General features: G+C 37.6%; 1 protein-coding gene across 2 annotated transcripts in view; it reads right to left on the reverse strand.

Annotated features, from left to right (window-relative positions):
- RASAL2 (RAS protein activator like 2) overlaps window positions 1-20750 on the reverse strand; it is a 350264-nt gene that overhangs the window by 42954 nt on the left and 286560 nt on the right. For both annotated transcript variants that reach the window (XM_021682604.2, XM_044916396.1), the window contains exon 5: window positions 14417-14526. In XM_021682604.2, coding sequence (XP_021538279.2) covers window positions 14417-14526 — 110 coding nt within the window. The remainder of the gene's footprint in view (window positions 1-14416; window positions 14527-20750) is intronic.

Below are 20750 nucleotides of genomic sequence, written 5' to 3' on the forward strand. Positions count from 1 at the left end.
ATAGCAGCCTGACTAGACTGACACTATGACTACTGCAGGACAACATGCAGATCAAGAAAAGGTCCTAAGAAAATGACCCAAGGAATGCTAACATCTAAATCTATAAAACGGACAAAAGAGACTGTAGAAGTTAAAAGACCAAAGGAAAATTAGAAGACTGGAGTATCATAAAAGCCCAGGGAAGAGAGCTCTCAAGAAGCGTGGACTGTCCATTACTGCAGATCAGTGTGTTAAAATATTAATAGTAGCTACTGGATATACGGACTGAGAGATAATTGAGACTTCGGTAAGAGTAATTTTAGTGAAGCAATAAGGACAAAGATGAGATTGCAGTGGGCAGAGATAATGAATCGGATGTGAAAAAGTGGAGACTAACTCATGGAGTCTGACAGTGAAGAGGTGGTAACTGGGAAATAGCTAAGGGAGACATGAGATGGAAATGGGCTTGAAGAGGTTTTTTTTTTTTCCTAATTAATCACTTTCTTCCCCTTAAACAATGAAGAAATAAACACTCATGGGTAATAAATTCCAAAAGCCCAGAAGGATAGAAGGTGAAGAATATAAGTAAATATAGGTACTTTCCTCCATCTCCTGGAGAAAATACTATTAACAATGTGACCCCTCCTTTTACACACAGACAACCAAATATATACACATACATTTCACACACACAAACGTATATACGTATTCACACACAAATGGAATTCTACCATACTTTTTTTCCTTTAGAGTGTATTTTGGACTTCTGTCCATATTGGAACATATAGATATGATTTGCCTCTTTTTAATAACCATATAGTATTCCCTTGTGTGGACCTATAGTGGTTCAACCAGTCCCTGAGGACCATCTCAGTTTTTTCCTCTTTTCTTTTCTTTCTTTCTTTTGTTCTTCTGTGATCACCACCCAGTTTCAAAAAGTATCTTAGTATACATATCTTTATGCACATGTGCATGATTTATGGGTTAAATTTCTAGATGTGAAACTGCTAGATCAAGGAGTACATACATCTAAAATTTTGATACTGCTAAATTAACCTACACAAAACATGGCATCAATTTAAACTCCTACCAGCATGTTTCTATATGCTATCACCAAAACCGGATATGGCTGAACTTGAAAAACTTTTGTCAGGATAATTGGTGAAAAATGTTATTCCATTATTGCTTTCTTATGCATTTCTTTATGAGGTTGAGACATTTTAATATGTTTATCGGCAATCTCAGTTACCTTTTCTGTGAGTTACAAGCTGCTATTTCATGTTCTTAAATCTTTTTTCTAATTGTTGAACTTAACTGATATGTAAATGTTCTTTGTATGTTAAATAAATTAGTACTTTTCCTGTCATATGCATAGTTACTTCCCCCAGTTTATGCTTAGAAAGGATTCTTCCATTCCAAGATCATAAGAAATCCAGCTACTATATTTTCTTTTAGTGCTTTTATTTTTTCACCCAATATATTTGGATTTAGGGGGAGGAGAGATGAAAGGAGTACAAAAGGGAGTCAGCTTTTTATTTCAACAAATTGTGGAAATATCATGGCCACAAATTGGCACATTCATCATCACTGTATATCTAGTCTACTCTTATTAAGAGCTGTTGTTTTGAGTATGTTTGTGTGTATGTCTATATGTGTGATTTTTACCTTTCATTTTTCCTTCTCAATCATTCCTCAGCAAGTCAGGATTCCTATCAACACATGCAACAGAGAGTATAATGGAAAAGGTACTCGACTCGGAGCCAAAAGTATATATTTATTCACCTCCAACCACTCGCTAGCTATATGTGATGTGGAACAAATAATTTATTCTTTCTGAACCATAGTTACCTCATTTGTAAAATGTGGATAATGATTTCTCTTCCTATACCTCACACAGTTACTGTGAGAACCAAATGTTATAACATATGATTTCACAAACATAAACTACAGCACAAATGGGGCTACCATTGCAGACATGGGGCTTTTTCACAGTGATATGACATGTATGAGTTTATTTTATGTGAAGTATTCATTTGGTTGAGATCAAGATAGTTATTCTTCAAAATATTCTTTGTTGGAACAATATGAAGACAGAAGGAATAAATGTACATAAACAACTTTTCTATTAAGATAAAGCATTCTAATGAATTATAAAATGCTATCATGATACAATTGGATTGGATTTTAGTTCATAAAACTATGGGATCCTTAATTGGCCTACAGCAGTAAACACTGATAAGAGAAACTATAATCTACAGCCAGACTGTATTGATTAATTAATAACCTGAAATTCAATAATTTCTGAGAAACTGTCCTTCTATCCAAGTATACCATATTAAAAAATATTATTCTTTATTATCTAGAATTCATTTGCAGTCTTCTGTTTCAGGCTAACAAACATTAAGTTCCTTAACAGGACAGGCATTGTACGAGGGGATGAGGATACAAAGGCTGTCTGTACTCTTGAGGAGCTTCCAATCTGCTGCAGTAAGCAGAAACGTGAAAAGATAAATTCAGTAGAAAGTAGCCCTATAAAAGTCCCATAAGTTTGGCCATTAGTTTAGGATGATGGATGGGAAGAACAAGGCAAAGAAGTCCAAAGGCACTGGACTACTGATTTGGGTGGCATGAGTATGAGTTAGAATGTTATAAATTATGACAAAGGACAAGGGGTAAGAATAGGAAATGGTATTTGGGATAGAGAGGGCAGCAAGATCAAAAGCAAAGAAATACAAAACAGTGTGGTAAGTAAAAGACTTGTCATAGAGTGGTAGGAGACAATGCTGAGAGTTAGGTAGGGACAGGGCCATGTTGCACTTTGTATGTTTTGCCAAAGACCACAGATTAATAAAAGTATTATATGCATATCTGATGAGATATCAAAATTGAAGTTTCAATTGAGACATTAAGAGAAAACAGATTTGTATACTGAAGTCAAGGACTAGGCAAACTGTAGAATTTACAAAGGAAATGTTCTGGAGCCAGTTCTATTACCTTGAACCTCTCAGAACAAGACTATAAAAAGTGGTCAGAGGGGTGCCTGGGTGGCTTAGTAAGGTAAGCATCTGCCTTCAGCTCAGGTCATGATCGAGCCCCTCGTTGGGCTCCCTGCTCAAAGGAGAGTCTGGTTTCCCTCTCTCTGCCCCACCCCCAGCTGTGTGCTCTCTCTCTCTCTCTCAAATAAATAAATAAAATCTTAAAAAAAAAAAAAAGTGGTCAGAGTGTAGAGAAGGGAAAGGATTTTGTGAGAGACAATTTTTGGAGAAAGCTGTGAGGCTCATCTCCCTGCCTCCCACCAGGGAAATGGCTAGATGCTGCATATAGGGTGAAGTTTGATTCTATCTGGAAAATCTAGATGATAAATGATTAGCTGTTGGTGGCAGAACCTAAGAGGGTTGACGCTTTTAGATTAGCCTGCACTCCTAGAGGTTTGTCAGGGCAGAGAAATTGTGGATATTTCCTGTGGACCAAAGGACTAGAAGGGTAAAGAGACCAGAAGAACAAGAATTCCTCCCCAGAAATTGTGAAAGGAGTTGCTAGTGAACACCTGGGAAAGACATATACCCACTAACCTCAATGAAACCATAGATGCGAGCTCCTCAGAGATGAGACATTTGTGAAGAATTCCCCAAAGTACCCCATGAGGGAACAGTAAGCTTTAAACATCAGCCAGGCTCAGACAGCATTATGGAAGGCTAAGATAGTACTAGAACTTTCTTATCCCCTTTTTCCTCCTTTCTGTCTTCTCTTGCCCAGGACTTTCTGGCAACTTCTAAAACCATGGTTAGTAAGCTGGAAGGGAAGAGCAGATCAGGAGAGAAGTAAGTAGTTTACAATATTTCCCTCTCCAAAGGAAGGCAGACTCCCTGTAACTGGCTTGGCTGGGACAAGTTCTTAGTTTTGATATCTTGGACTGAACGCCAGTAAGTTCTGAGTCAAGATCTTTTATTTAAAGCCAACACAAGATTAAATAAATGGATTGGCAACCTAAATACAAAAGCTAAAAATCATAAAACTTCTAGAAGACAGCATAGATGACTATCTCTTGGGACATAAAAAACACTAAACATAGCTGGTGGGAATGTAAAATGGTTACAGATACTCTGGAAAAGAATATGGCAGTTTCTTGTATACCTAAACATGTGCGTGCCATCCTACCCAGCAACTACACTCACATGCATTTACACCAGGGAAGTGAAAACTTATGCATATACAACTTTTCTTCATGTGTACCCAAATGTTCTTCAGTGGGTGAATGATTTCACAAACCCTGGTACATCCATACAGTGGAATACTACTCAGCAATAACAAGGAGCAAACTATTGATAGATGCAACAACTTGGGTGGTTTTCAAGGGCATCCTATGCACTGAAAAAAGGGCAATCTTAATTGGTTATATGCTATATGATTCCATTTATATAACATTCTTGAAATAGCAAAACTATAGAGATGGAAAACAAATTAGTGGTTGCTAGAGGACAGGGACGGTTGTGGGGAGGCGGGTAGGACTGTGAAGGGGCAGAAGGAGTTCTTTTCTGGTAATGGAACAATTCTATATCTTGATTGTGGTGGTGATTACACAAATCTATACATAGGATGAAACTGCATAGAACTATGCAGAGCATATGAAAATTGGCGAAAACTGAGTAAAGTCTGTAGTCCAATTAATAGTACTGTACCAAGATCAATTATCTGGTTTTTATATTATAGTACAGTTATAAGATATAGCTATTGGGGGGAGTTGGGGGAGGGTTTACAAGACTCTACATACTATTTTTACAATTTCTTGTGAGCATATAAATTCAAAGTAAGTTAAAAAATTAGTTCTAATTAGGAGAAACTCAAGAAGCTCAGTATATTGTCCCAAAATTCTCCCTACAAATGAACACCACACTTAACTTTTAGGTATCTCCTGACAATGAACAAGCCAACTGCTTTAAAACCATGCTTTGTTAGTGGGCCTCAGAATTGAGGACATCACTGTGAAGGTTTTTATTTGAGGGATGTGTGAAGAGGTTAAGAAAATTCTACTCCATGTGTTTATCTTTACTTCAAGACCAGTAAATTTAAGTAGCGTTTCCAGGCAAGGCTGGCCACCCGGCAGACAGTTGGAACCTTGGAATGTCTGATAATGTAGTATGACCACTGTTCTTTAGCATTTCCTCATTTTTTAAACCTTTTAGTATATGTGCTGCCGAAGCGAGCACCATTTTTTAAACCTTTTAAAAATGCATTTGAATGAAAGGTATAAATATCAGTCTTCTCCTGTCCCAACACCCTTCCACATGACATGGCTTTAATTTGAAAATGTTGCCAATATTGATTCTAGGAAATCACTTTACTGGCTTTTATCTGATTAGATGGCTTTGGAACTATGATGACTTTGTGACATCCTATTGATTTCAACTCTAAAATGTTCCTCCTATCTTGACTCTGCCTCTTCATTCCCAGTGTCACTATCTTCCTTATAGCCTTCATTATTTCCTACAATAGCTCTTTGCTAACTGGTTCCCCAAACTTAGTATGTGCACACCAAGTCATTTGAAATTCCATTCCTGGATTAATCTATACATGGCACAATTCTGATTAGGTAATTTCCTTGCTCAAAAGTGTTTAAAGGCTCCCCACTGCTTATATGATAAAATCCAAACTCCTCAGTGTGAATGACATTCAAGGATTTCCCTGTATAAGGAATATTAGGTTGAAAATAATTTTCACTCAGAATTTTAAAGACATTTCTCCATCAACTTCCAGTTTTCAATATTTCTATGAGAATTACAATGTGATCCTCCCACTCTTCCTCTGTATGTAACCTATTTTTTTCTTTCCAGAAGCTTTTAAGATTTTTTTTTTGTCTCAGTGATCTGGTATTTCTTGATGATGTGAATTGATGTGTGTGTGTGTGTGTTTGTGTTGGGGTGGGGGGGGTCTTTTGTCTTTTTTCATTCACTGTGCTGGGAATTTGATGGCCTTTCTAACCTGGACATTTATGTTTTCTTGTTTTGAGACATTTTCTTGTATTGTTTCTTTGACAATTTCCTCTCTGAAGTTTTTCTATGTTCTCTTTTCCTAGAATCTTCTGGGTTGATTTTCTCAATTTCTATTCTACTTTCTGGGACAGTGACTTGACTTGAGCAATAAAAGCTAATGAGGTTATGTGTATGGAAAGATGGGCAGGGTGAAGGGGACTTCAGCTTTTTGATCTGTACTTATGTACTAAAACTTATTTATTTATTTATTTTTTAAAAAGATTTTATTTATTTGACAGAGAAAGACACAGCGAGAGAGGGAACACAAGCAGGGGGAGTGGGAGAGGGAGAAGCAGGCTTCCTACCGAGCAGGGAGCCCGACGCGGGGCTCGATCCCAGGACCCTGGGATCATGACCTGAGCCGAAGGCAGACGCCTAACGACTGAGCCATCCAGGCGCCCCTAAAACTTATTTTTTTTTAAGATTTTATTTATTTGTTTTTGAGAGAGAGTGATAGTGCACACACACAAGCAGGGGAGTGGCAGAGGGACAGAGAGAGAGAGAGAGAGAGAATCTCAAGCAGACTCCCTGCTGAGTGCTCAAGTTTATTAAAAGATAAACTTTTTAATTCTTAAGCTCTCTTTCTTGTTTCTTTGATGTCCCTTTTCTTGTATCATCTTGTTACTGTTTCATAGATGTACAATCTTATCTTTTGAAAATATTATGCCTTAGGGGCGCATGGGTGGCTCAGTCATTAAGCGTCTGACTTCAGCTCAGGTCATGATCCCGGGGTTCTGGGATCGAGCCCCGCATCAGGCTCCCTGCTCAGTGGGAAGCCTGCTTCTCCCTCTCCCACTCCCTCACTTGTGTTCCCTCTCTTGCTGTGTCTCTCTCTGTCAAATAAATAAATAAAATCTTAAAAAAAAAGAAAAGAAAAGAAAATATTATGCTTTAAAGTTGTTTTTGGCTCTGTGCAGTGTTTCTGTTTCTCCTGGGTTGTTTTTTTCTCCCTCCTATTTATTTGTTTTGCTCTCTTTTATGTTGGAGACTTTCCTCCAATATCTGGAGATTCTTGGTTATCTGTTTATATTTAATAGTAAAGCACTTAAAAAACACGATGGAAGTTTTGTGCACTGGAATGGAGCTTATAGACTAATCAGCTTCATTGTAGAGTATTTCCTGGCCAGCTGTTTCTTGTTTTTTTTTAATTTAACATTTTTATTGAGGTTGAGATATGATTCACACACCATAAAATCTATCCATTTAAAGTATACAGTTTTCAGTATATTCAGATTTGTGCAATTGTCACCACAATCTAAGCTTAAAACATTTTCATTGCTCCAAAAAGAAGCCTCATGCCCATTAACAGTCATTCCTCATTCGTGACTCCCCCTACCTTATATCCCCAGCCTCTAGCAACCATTAATCTACTGTCTCTATAGATTTGCTTATTCTGGACATTTCATATAAATGGAATCATACAAAATATGGTCTTTTGTGATGGTCTTTTTCACTCAGCATAAAGTTTTTAAGATTTATCCATGTTGTAGCATGTTTTAGTACTTCATTCCTTTTTATGGCTGAATAATACACTTGGCCTTGAACAATGCATGTTTGAACTGTGCAGGTCCACTTACAGTGGATTCTTTTTCAGTAAATACAGTACAGTACTGTAAATATATTTTCTCTTCCTTAGGATTTTCTGTTTTTAAGGATTTTATTTATTTGACAGAGAGAGACACAGCTAGAGAGGGAACACAAGCAGGGGGAGTGGAAGAGGGAGAAGCAGGCTTCCCGCGGAGCAGGGAGCCCGATGCGGGGCTCGATCCCAGGACCCTGGGATCACAACCTGAGCCGGAGGCAGACACCTAACGACTGAGCCACCCAGGCGCCTCTTTAGGATCTTCTTAATAACATTTTCTTTTCTCTAGCTAACTGTATTGTAAGAATACCGGATATAATATATATAACATACAAAATATGTGTTAATTGACTGTTTATGTTACCCGTAAGGATTCTGGTCAACAGTGGGCTATTAGCAGTTAGGTTTTTGGGGAGTCAAAAGTTATATGTGGATTTTCGACTGTTGCAGGGGTGGCGGGGGAGGGGATGGTCAGCACACCTAACCCCTGTGTTGAGTTCAAGGGTCAATTGTAATGCATTGTACGGATATATCATGTTTTGTATATCCATTGATCAGCTGATGGACATTTGGATCATAACCACTTTTTGGCTATTATGAATAATATTGCTATGAATACTCATGTACAAGTTTTTGCGGTGACATAATGTTTTCATTTCTCTTGGATATACTTAGGAGTGGAATTACCATAGAGGTTTGTAAGAGGCGAACACAAATGTTGCTGTCTGTAGGTCTTTTTATCTGGGTTGGTTCAGTTTCTCAAATTTGCTATGTGACAAATGTAAGCCTGACTGCTGGCCTTCTAGAGCTGGGTGGGAGCTGAATCATTGCAGAATTCTGGAGGTGGGTGGGTAAATCAACCTCATTCTTTTGTTACAGACTGTTAGTTTTCTTTCAAATGTCCATCCCTCCCTCCTTCCTTAATAACAGACTCTGGCATTACTGGGGGGAAATGATGTACCCAGGTATAATATTTTCCAGCCTCTCTTGCAGAAAGAGATGGTAATGAGACACAACAGAAGTCACTGGATGGGGTTTCAGGGAAATGGCTTTAAAGGGAAAACACTTAGCTGGAAGACAGGTGCCCTTTTATGATACCTGAAACATGGGTGCTATGGCTGAAGCTTTAGTAGCTACACTGTATCCAGAAAGAGATCCTTGAAGACCCTAAGGATGGGAGAGGAAAAAGCTCACAAAGAGCCTTGGTCCCTTAGCCCTGGACTGCCCACCTTCAGATTTCTTTTAGGTGAGGAAAAAATAATTTTACTTGTTTAAGCCATTACTATTTGGAGTTATCTGTTAACTACCAGCCAGTGTGAATCCTAAGTGATAGACTTCTTTTCAGAATTTCACTCTGTAGGCAACTAGTCTGATTGTCCCTTAATTTTAAGTAATCTATCATTCAGCTTTCTCCTCGTTTCATCAAATATGGAGTTCATATTTCTTTTCTTATATTGAGTAATTTTTAAGACAAAAAAAGCAGAAGCTTTTTACCTACCAACTTCAAAACTGGAATTTTACCTTTCCAATCTTATTTCCTGCCTTCCTGCTTTATATACCATGAACTATTCAGAATTTCTCTTTAAGCTCCATCATTTCTTATAATCTGTTTTTGCTCATTATTTCTATTCTGAGAAAAGCTCTCTCCCTGTATCTGTTTCTAAGTTCAAATGAGACCTGTTCCATTCATGGGCCACTGCCCAGTAAAGATGTTTCCTGAATATCCAGCAGGAAGTCATCTCAGCCTACCTGTACCATCTTCTCCTGGACACTGACTTCTTTTACTGGACTCTCCTGAGGTCGGGGGCCATGTCTTTAGTTCTCTACATTCCTTTGTAGCACAAAGGTTTCTGGAATGTACCTAACCATCACACATGTTACTGTATATCAAGAAATTTGGTTTCTAGAAATATTAATTGGCAAAAGCTTTACTTCGTATGCCTGTGCCCCACAATTTCATAAAGGAAATTCTGAGTTTAAGGACTACTATAAACGGACCCAAAAAGCAACACTGGTAACCAAATTCCACCACAGCCTTATAGCAGAGTTTATGACCAGTAGATCATTGGCTAGACAAACCTGGAGCTGCGAGGGTCTTTCTGATCAGTCAAGTCTGCATGTTAAAATACCCTATTGTATTTTGCACAGAAAAGCTTACTGATCATATTTAGCAAAACTCATTTAAAACTGTGTCTCAGTCATCTTAAGCAGTAACTCAGACCTCATGAGAAAATTTTACCTTTTTATTTTTTTTTTTTAAAGATTTTATTTATTTATTCATGAGAGACAGAGAGAGAGAGAGAGAGAGAGAGGCAGAGGGAGAAGCAGGCTCCCAAGGAGCAGGGAGCCTGATGCGGGACTTGATCCCAGGACCCTGAGATCATGACCTGAGCCGAAGGCAGACGCTTAACCATCTGAGCCACCCAGGCACCCAAAATTTTACCTTTTTAAAATGCTATGAGTGCAGATAAGTTTTGTGGTTATCAAAAACCTGTAAGAACTCCTATCATGATCACTACTGCATTATTCTCTGATACTTCAAGATAGAATCTCTCTTCGTCTTGAAGCGGGGAGAGATGAAGTGATTTGCACAGGATCATAATGAGAAATGTAATGAGAAACAGATCTCTGACTTCTTTTGTGTTCTGGTCAAATTTGTTGAGGTAGGTCATAAAGAAAAAGATTGGCATATTAGACCAAATGAAAATCTAACACTTCGGGCGCCTGGGTGGCTCAGTCGTTAAGTGGCTGCCTTCAGCTCAGGTCATGATCCCAGAGTCCTGGGATCCAGTCCCACATCGGGCTCCCTGCTCAGCGGGAAGCCTGCTTCTCCCTCTCCCACTCCCCCTACTTGAGTTCCTGCTCTCGCTGTCTCTGTCAAATAAATAAATAAAATCTTTAAAAAAAAAAGAAAAGAAAATCTAACACTTCCATAAAATTTACTGACACGATTTTAATTTTTCATTATTTATTTATGAGAGAGATAGTGTGTGTGTGTGTGTGTGTGTGTGTGCAGGTGGAAGGAGGAGCAGAGGGAGAGGGACAAGCAGACTCCCCGCTGAGCGTGTAGCCGGACATGGGGCTTGATCTCATGACCCAGAGATTATGACCTGAGCCTAAATCAAGAGTTGGATGCTTAAGTGACTGAGCCACCCAGGCACCCCTAGAGACATGATTTTTAAAAGACAAGAAATAGACTGGGAGATAATTTTAGCAACATGCATAATAGTGGCTTACAATCCCTAGTAATAATAAAGCACTACTACAAATCAGGGAAAAAAGGACAAAACAGCTCAATAGAAAAATGGGCAAAGCAATAAATAAACAAGTCATAGAAGAAGTGAAAAGATGTTCAACTTATTAGACATTAGGGAACCACAAAACAAAAAAATGCATCCCCCTGCATCTTTTTTTGAGAGGCAATATAGCATAAAGTTTAAGAATGTAGACTCTAGAGCCAGACTTACTGGATTTGAACCACAGGTCTGCCATTTTCTAACCTTGTACAATTTACTTATTTCTCTGTGTCTCCGTTTCCTCATCCTCAAAATGAGGTCAATACAGTAACCACCCCATAGGATTTGTTTTAATGATTAGAGTTAGTTTATATAAAATGCTTAGAACAGTGTCTGGCACATAGTAAATACTATATAGGTGTTTATTATTAGTATTTATTCCATCACATTGATACAATGTAAAATGTTATTTAAAAGATTAAAGTAATCCATGGGGTGCCTGGGTGGCTCAGCTGGTTAAGCCTCCTACTCTTGATCTTAGCTCAGGTCTTGATTTCAGAGTCGTGAGTTCAAGCCTCTTGTCCGGCTCCAAAAGATAAAAGTAATCCTACTCTGTTGGTGGAAATGGTAATTACTACAGCTTTTTTGAAGGATAATTTGATAATGTGCATATGCTATATCTAGTAGTTTTACTTCACAAATCTGACTCAATCACATAAGGACAAAAAAGGTGTACGTTCAGAAATGTCCACTATATCGCTAGTTTGTGCCCCAAAGGGGGAAACAATTAAAATATCTATCACAGAAGTGGAATATGTTACAAAAAACTGTAGCATACCAAGAAGGCATCTGTTAAAATAATGTAGATTTACATGTACTGACATAAAAGTTGTCCAAAATATTTGTATTAAAAAGTAAATCACACAATATGTGTAATATGATTCCACTTATATGAAAATAAGCAAAACATATATATGTGTGCATTTATGTATGGATTTTTAAAGAGATGTGAAAATATACAAACTGCTCATGAGGTTATGTGTATGGAAAGATGGGCAGGGTGAAGGGGACTTCAGCTTTTTGATCTGTACTTATGTACTAAAACTTATTTTTTTTAAAGATTTTATTTATTTGTTTTTGAGAGAGAATGATAGTGCACACAAGCCTGTGCACACACACAAGCAGGGGAGTGGCAGAGGGACAGAGAGAGAGAGAGAGAGAGAGAGAGAGAGAGAATCTCAAGCAGACTCCCTGCTGAGTGCTGAGCCCAGCGCTGGGCTCCATCTGAGCCACTCAGGTGCCCCTGTACTGAAAGTTTTTAAAACAAAGACATATGCATTTTACTGTATAATTTAAAAACTGAAAAAAAGGGTTGCTTACTAGGTCTGCCTAGAGTTTCTACGGATTTGACATAAGAACAGAAATGTTTTGCTACTGAGATTTAGACACTATATACCATTTTGGAAGAAATGGCCTGACTTGGGCAATCAATGCTATAACCCAAGAAAACCACAGTTTTTGAAAAAAATCTTTGGTCTCACCCATAAGGGTACTGATTCAAAGAACTCAGTTGATTAATATCTTGTACCTTAATTCTATTTATATGCATCTTCAGATGATCTGAAGGCAAGAGAGCCTGTTTAAAAAAAAAAACATTATATATTCAAACTCTAGTGAGTATATCCCTTTATGGGAAGAATAAAGTTTTTGAAAGCTTTCTGTATAAGAAACTTCTATAATTCAAATGGATTTGAAAAATATAAATATTTGAGATTTACTGGCACCTTTTTATTATGCTGTCTTTGAGATACAAAGATACTATTGATTGAAGCAGAACTGCATGGAAGGCACACATAATGAATTTAGGTCATCGGAAAGGCTAAATAAAAGTGCACTAGCTATATAATAGCATATAGGAGACTCTAGGAGAATACAATCTAGTGGTAATTCAATCTAAGCATTCCTTTAGGCTACCTAAAGCAAAATGGAAGAGGAGGGAGCAATTCGAAATTATGAAAGTGGTATTTAGTGCAAGTTTAAAAAATAAAGTACTCCTATAAAAACTATTTCCTTGTCACCCAAACATACACATGATGCTGCAGAGTTTAAGAAAGTGGCTACTGAACTGGGAGTGTTTCAGAGGTTGTACAATGTCTTTGTTCTTAAAAACCAGTATTTTGAAAAAATTTGTCATTCCATTTTATTGAGACTTTAAAATGTTTTTAATTCTTGGAAAAACAATCAGCTTTTTAATGATTACTTTAAAACAAAGAGGTATAAAAGAGATCATTAACAACACAACTTTTACACGGCAAATTGGACAGACTTGCAAATTTCACAGAGCACCTCTAAAGTGGTTCAGGGATAAGAATCGCTGATAAAGCAGTATACTGTCTCATCAGCTAAGTATGGGGGACAAGTTACTTCATCCATTAAAAAAGGAGAGGAATTCTCTGCCTGGCAAATCTATAATGTGCCATTACAGAGGCTGTAATCTATATTTGCTTGTTATGTAGATAACTGAAAATAATGGACTTACTAAAAGTAAAAAAATCCAGTATAAATAAGAGTATCAGATATGAAGGGCAGACAGAACTTCAAATCCAAGCTCTACCACCTACTAGCTGTGTGACCTTGGGCAAGTTTCTCAATTTCTTTTGTCTTAGTTCCTCATCTGTAAAATGAGGGTAATAACCATATCTAGGGTTGTGTAGTACATGAGAGACTACATTAAAAATGCTTGGCAAACAGTAAGCACTCAGTAAATGTTGGTGATGTGTCAAAATACAGCAAGTACCATTTCCTAAATTTTGAACAATGTGGAGATACGAAGTATTAAAAATGTGTTCTAAAAACATTCAACGATTTTACAAGGTTGTTATCCCTAATGAGCTACACTTTTGAGGGTTACTCAAGCTGATAGTCCTAATAATCAAAATCTTCCTTTTCATACATGTTTTCTAGATGTGACTGCAAACCAATACAACTGATTCCATATGCTGTACACAAAGAACAATGGAGCAGTGAACAGCATGGACTTCAGCCAAATTGCTCAAGTTCAAATACCATTTTTGTTATTTACTAAGCTGTATGACCTTGGGCAAGATTATTTAATCTCTCTGTGCCTCGGATTCTTCATCTACAAAGTGGCGATAATAATATTTATCTTATAGGGTTACTATAAAGATTAAACAAGCTAATGTATATAAAGCATCTAGTGCAGTGCTCAAGACATGTTTACTATTGTCATCATCATCCTACAGTCATTCTACAAAAGAAAGACATCTCTGACCACTAGGATTTAATTCTACAGAAACAGCACTTAAATTAGTTCTTACTTTCCAATATTGTAAGATTCTTAAATTGCCTGGGCATGTGAGCCAACACTTTGTACCTTGCCTCAATATGAACAAGACAAAAAAAAAAAAAGTGAATTTAGTATTGCATCTTTCCATTGTCATTGATGCAAAGTCAGAGATGACCAAAAATGCCTTATCAAAACCCACTGTAGAACTGCTTTCCCTGTTTAAAACAAAAACAGAAACAAACAGCAAAACTGCTTTCCCTGTTTTAAGCAAGCTTACTCCTACCTGTCATCTGCGTTACGAAGGGATGGAAGCCGAAAGCTAGTGTTTCTGTCAAGTTTTGATTGGCTTTTGGTCCTCTTGATGGAGCCTTTCAGGCGCTTGCTGAAGAACCCCTAGAATGAAAAGGCAGAAGGTGATGGAAGAGAAAACCAAAAGAGCACTTTGCTGTCTCCTTACTCCTCTGTACCACCTCTGGAAAAGATATTAAGATTTTTATAATGAAGACCAAAACAAGAATCCAGCTTTTAATTTTTTAATTTATAAATAATAGTTGCTTGAAGCCACCTGGTAATGTGATGAAAAATTTTTTTTCTTCCAGGATAACTGGGATAATTCAACTTTTTGATAACACTTAACTTCTTATTTCTTAAACATTTTCTATACCAGCTATGGTAGAGAAACTTCTAACTTTGATAACAGAGTTTTAAAAACACAACAATGTAACAGAAAAACATATTCCTTTCTATGAAGAAGTTTCAATAGAAAAGGGCATCCAGTAGGTAGTTTCCTGAACTAAATTAAGGGAGAAAAGGAAATGAGAATAGCATGTGCAAGGGCCCTGAGGTGAAAAGGTACTTAGTGCATTAGAGGAATTTTAAAGAATATACTGATAGTGAGAAGAGAAGCTTTATTATAAGAGCTCCCCGCCCCGCAAAAAAAACAAAACAAAAAACCCAAACCAAAACAAAAACTCAAAAATAAAAACAGAAAAAACCCTACAATGCCCGTACAAAAATTCCTCAAACAAACAAAAAAGAATTATGTAATTAGTATAAGGTAATGTGTTGGTAGTCTCAAAAGCGTTAAAATTTGGTCTATATCACCTTGGATACGTTACTTGTAAACTTAAGTTTTAATGTAGCTAAACTATCTTGAAATAGGTATCATTTATGAAACTACTGAAACATCTAGACTTCAGAAGAACAAAGTAGTTTACAGTTTTTGGCCCCCTACTTGCCTCCTACCACTTCGACTAAACTATCTAGAGCTCCTTAAACATTTCCTAGTCTTAGCACCTGGCAAACAATGAGCATCCAATAAAAGTGTGTTGAATAATGGAATAAATGCACGCATGAATGATGACAGTCACTGCTTTCAAGTAACAATTCTATTGTTGGCAAATGAAAGGACATCTTATGGAAGCATATCAAAATGTCTTGAGAAAAAGTTCTAATTCAAAGAAAAGTATTTTGATGCTGGGAAAATGACTCTTTCTAATCACCATGAGATGAATATTATCTTATAAAAGCTATGTACAATAAACATTTCCATAAGGAAGAGAAAGAAATACTGGGTCAAGATCAGCATGTCAAATCTTTTATATTCTTTTAGTTATCACCAAAGCCCACTGTTTTGGGTGAAGACTGTATTAATCAAGATACACTGGGTTATGTTTATCTTATCATCTCAATATCTTAGTAGCACAAAACATATTCCACATCTATCTATGAGCCGATCAACTAAGGGAGATGGGGGCTTCGCTCTGTGCTACTCTCACTTAGGGACTTAGGCTACAGGAGGCTCTTCCTCTGCACATCTAAAGTTGCTTCAGAAGAGAAAGGAAATGTGGCAAGTTATGTACTAGTTCTTAAACTTTTATGTCACTTCTGGTCTCATTTCATTGGACAAAAAGTCACATGACCACACGGGATCTCCCCAGGGAAAGGATATACGATTGTATCATGTATCCAGAAAGAAAACTGGGAATATCTGGTGAACAGTAATGTGGACTACCACAGTGCTTACCCATGCCAAAGTATTTTGCAAACACAGAATGCACTGCTCCTTTCATTTGAGAAAAATGGAAACAAACTTATTTGAATCAGAAGTAAAACTATTTAGCTGACTGAAAAAAAAAATGCTTGTTATTTCTTGTTATTCCCGTAGCCCAAGAATAAGTGTAAAGACTCCTAGAAAATACCACATAGACATAATTCCCTAGGCTGCTTTTTATTATAGGTGCATAGAGATTGACTGGAGGGAAGAAAACAAGAAAACAAAAACTGTTTTTTAAAGTACTACATTTCTTTTTGGTTTTGTTTTTAAAATTTTTTTATTTAAGTTCAATTTAGTTAACATATAGTGTATTATTAGTTTCAGGGGTAGAATTTAGTGATTCATTGGTTGCATACAACACCCAGTGCTCATTACATCATGTGCCCTCCTTAATGTCCATCACCCAGTTACCTCATTCCCCCACCCCCCTCCAGCAACCCTCAGTTTGTTTCCTATAGTGAAGAGTCTCTTATGGTTTGCCTCCCTCTCTGCTTTTATCTTATTTTATTTTTCCTTCCCTTCCCCTATGTTCATCTGTTTTGTTTCTTAAATTACACATGAGTGAAATCATATGGTATTTGTCTTTCTCTGACTGACTTATTACGCTCAGCAGAATACCCTCTAGTTCCATCCATGTTGTAGTACATTTCTTTTCTTCTTTTTTTTTTAAGATTTTATTTTTAAGCAATCTCTATATCCAACATGGGGCTTGAACCTACAACCCCGAGATCAAGAGTTGCGTGCTCTACCGGCTGAGTCAACTGGGCTCCCCTAAAGTACTGTATTTCTTAGAGACAGGCATTTATCTGGTCTCCTGTCCAATCTGAGCATTGCTAGGGAAAGTCACTGTCATCTGTTCTCCAAGGCAAAGGCTTTATTTACTACTTATTATGTATGATTCAATCAGAATGAGTCACCACATTTGCTCATAAATGTAGTCAGCAAACCAGACCCAAGTTTATGGAATGCTACTTGGACTGTTTATGGTTGGTTCCAAAACCACTCGCCTAAGTTGAGATTTGGCCCAAGGACCTGCCCAAATATCATATATAAATATATTTCTAGCAAAAATACAGTTAAGCAGTTAACTGAGAATGTACTAGTAGATGTTCACTCATGTAGTACTTTACTTTTTGTGGAACTTACTATATAATACTTTCTTGTTCTAATCCATTTATTTAATAAATATTTGTTTTATGTCTATTTGTTGTAAAGCACTATACCAGGTATTGTAAGGGAATCAAAGATAAAGCAAACACAAACTCTGCCCCAAAGGAGCTTATAGTTTAATATGGGATTTGGAAACTAAATATAATTATATATGACACAATTAGGGAGGTAAGTGTTCTTTTTTTTTTTTTTTTTAAAGATTTTATTTATTTATTTGAGACAGAGAGAATGAGAAACAGAGAGCATGAGGGGGAGGAGGGTCAGAGGGAGAAGCAGACTCCCTGCCGAGCAGGGAGCCCGATGCGGGACTCGATCCCGGGACTCCAGGATCATGACCTGAGCCGAAGGCAGTCGCTTAACCAACTGAGCCACCCAGGCGCCCAAGGGAGGTAAGTGTTCTTAATGTCTGGCATATTTAATCACAAAATACATTTCTTTGAATCTAGGACACCGTTGATGGTAAGTCATATTATTATTTTATGTACACTAAGAAAAAAGCTGCCAATTAAACTATAACACAATGCTTTATCACTTAAAATTTTTATTTTGTACCAAAGAAGTTTTTAAAAGACTTACTTAGGCAGGTTTTGTCATATATAGCATAGTGTACACATAAAAAGAAAATAAATTTATGCAAAATAAATTGGTTAAGGTATTCCTAATGCTTCTTTCTTCTGAACTACTTTTTGACTTGGAGTTGTTCATGTTTTTCCACAGAATATCATTCTGAATCCTTTCAAGAATGTTGATGACAGAATATCTTAAAAGAGTAACTTACAGGGATGTTAAAATGTGAAAAAAATGTGCATCTTAGAATTGGTAATATGGTATTATTTTAGAGAGGTATATAGGAACTAATTTCAGGACTTCAGAAAAAGACAAGGTTACATCACCTGGAGAAATAAGGGGAAGTTATATGGAAGAAGTGGAATATGGTAGGTCCCAGTGGGTAGACAGGATTTGGATTTGCAGGTGCTGGGGAGCTAGGGTGCTGTATGAACCAAAGCCTGAGAAATGTCATGGAGATAAGAACACAATGGGTATCCATTAAGTAGATTTAATCTGGCTTGTATATGATTAGAAGTAGCGAAAAATAAGGTTGGGAAAGTAGTTTGTCCACCTACTAATGCATACTTATTGCTCCCATTGGCCCTTAAGCTTTTGGGGAAGGTGTAATGCTATATCTATCTTAACATCTACCGTAGTGTCTAAACTTTAGTAAGCACTCAATATATATGTGAAATTACAGTTGTTCTGGGAATATAGATAAGGGAAAGTTTAAGATAGCCCAGAGTGGTCAGTAATGTTTCACAGAGGTAGTAGAATCTACAACAAAATTCTGTTTTTATCTCCTTGATAAAACTGAAACATGGTTTTCACCTGAGAATATTGTTTAGCTTAGGCTATAAAGGTTGATCTGGCATCAGTCTATTCGGCCATGTGGTCTCCCACGTGTTCAGGAAGACCACTTAAGTGAACAGACGATGCCACTAAAAACTCACTATCTCCAAGCTAGCCTTAGCTCCTACTATGCCTCTGTCCTGGACCAACTATGCAGCGAGCCAGCCTTCCAGTGACATTACCCCCACTAGGAAACCTCGGAGTATAAGGCATGCCCACTTGCCCACTGCCCCTTCTGAGCAATTCCTTATGAACAGATCACTATCCTTTGCACCAAGTAATTCTTCTGCCCTGACTATAGCTTATTGGACCAAGGCTGCATAACTGACCTAACAGTCCCTAAAAGAGGGGGCCTGGTAAGAGTTCTGCTGGTAGGATATGGTATCACCTGGTAGCTACTAAATATTCTAGCCTGATTCCTGGCCGTTCCCTGCTTCATGCTTTACCCTCCAGCAACTCTGAGAGCCTGAAATTTTCTACACTTACCATGCATCTCTGCTACTACTCATATTCCCTCCCTTTCCCCTGGCTAAGTCATCCTTTCAGACCCAGCTAAGGCATGATCTCTTCCAGAGTGTTTTTTGACACGTCCTACACCTTACTCTAGAGGAGGTGGCCCTCCTCTGTGCTCCTGAGTATTCCAAATAAATAGAGCTAATCTTACATTTAGCACACTAAACTCTGAACTCAGGGCAGGGATTAAACAATCTTTGCCTTCCCAGGGCAGGTCTGATAGCAGGCAATTTGTAGGGGCTCAATAAGTGTCTGTAGAATGGAAATAAAATGGGCAGTGAAATGAATAAAAGCCACTGTTGTGTTTTTGATGCAAGTACCAGTGTAGAAAGAGCAGGCAACTCTGAGTCAGAAAGTGTGGCATCAAATCCTGGCTCCAATTTCTCCTATTGAATGACCTTGGACAAGTCATAACTTCCAAGTTTCGGATTTCTTACTTGTAAAATGAGGAATAAAAAATCCTCTTCCTAGGGCCACTCCAAAGAATAAGATAACTGAATGGAAAAGTATTTTTAAAATAATGGAAAATGGGTCCCTATAAGTATTAACTGAATGTGAATCTAGGGGGAGAGACTACTGAGTAGGTGAGGTAGAATCACGATTTTCCCCCTTAGAAACTACCACATCAAAGGAAGGGAGGAAAACTAGGTGTAAGTTCTACAAATAGCAGGGATTTTTGGCTCTTTTGTTCAGCAATGCATGCCAGTGCCTATAGGGAAACGTCATCATAAGTGCTCAATTAACATTTGTTGACTGAATGAATTTCCTGAAGGTTTCCTGGATATGAAGCACTGGCTAGGTGCTTTCTAATACGTAATACTGTGTAATTGATGCAACAACTCCACAAAATAGCCAATCAGCAACTTGCTTTAGGTCACACACTTAATAGATGAGGAGTCAGGATTTAAACCCAGTATATTGAAAACACTTAAAAAGTTTCATTCATTCATGTATTTATTGAGCACCTTTTATTGGTTTGAGGCACTTGAGATGCTATCGGTGAACAAAACAATAACAAATCTTTGCCTTCATTAGGCTTCATATACTAGTGGAAGGAGACAGACCATAAACCAAGAACATAATAAATTAGTAAAAGACAAGTGCTATAGAAAAATAGAGCCATGTAAAGAGCTGAGAATATAAAGTGGTCACGATAGGCCTTTTGGAGAAAGATTACACTGACTAAAGACTTGAAGGAGGTGAATTAGCCTGCAGGTATGAGAAGGGAAAAGCATTCCAGGCAACAAGAATGGATTGGGCAAAGGCTTTAAGGCAGAAGAACTCCTGGTATGTTTCAGAAAGAGCCAATAAGTCAGTGTGGCTGGAGTGGAGAAAGCAATGGGAAGGGTTGTGGGAAATGAGCCAATGGGTAGAAGTGCTGGTCCCAGCAGCAGGGTGAGTGGCAGATCCATTGTGAGGACTTCACCTTTTACTCTGGTTTCTAAGGAAAGCAACAAGTAACAAGACCATCCAAAAC

The sequence above is a fragment of the Neomonachus schauinslandi genome, chromosome 6 (assembly GCF_002201575.2).
Source record: "Neomonachus schauinslandi chromosome 6, ASM220157v2, whole genome shotgun sequence".
NCBI classification, from domain to species: domain Eukaryota; kingdom Metazoa; phylum Chordata; class Mammalia; order Carnivora; family Phocidae; genus Neomonachus; species Neomonachus schauinslandi.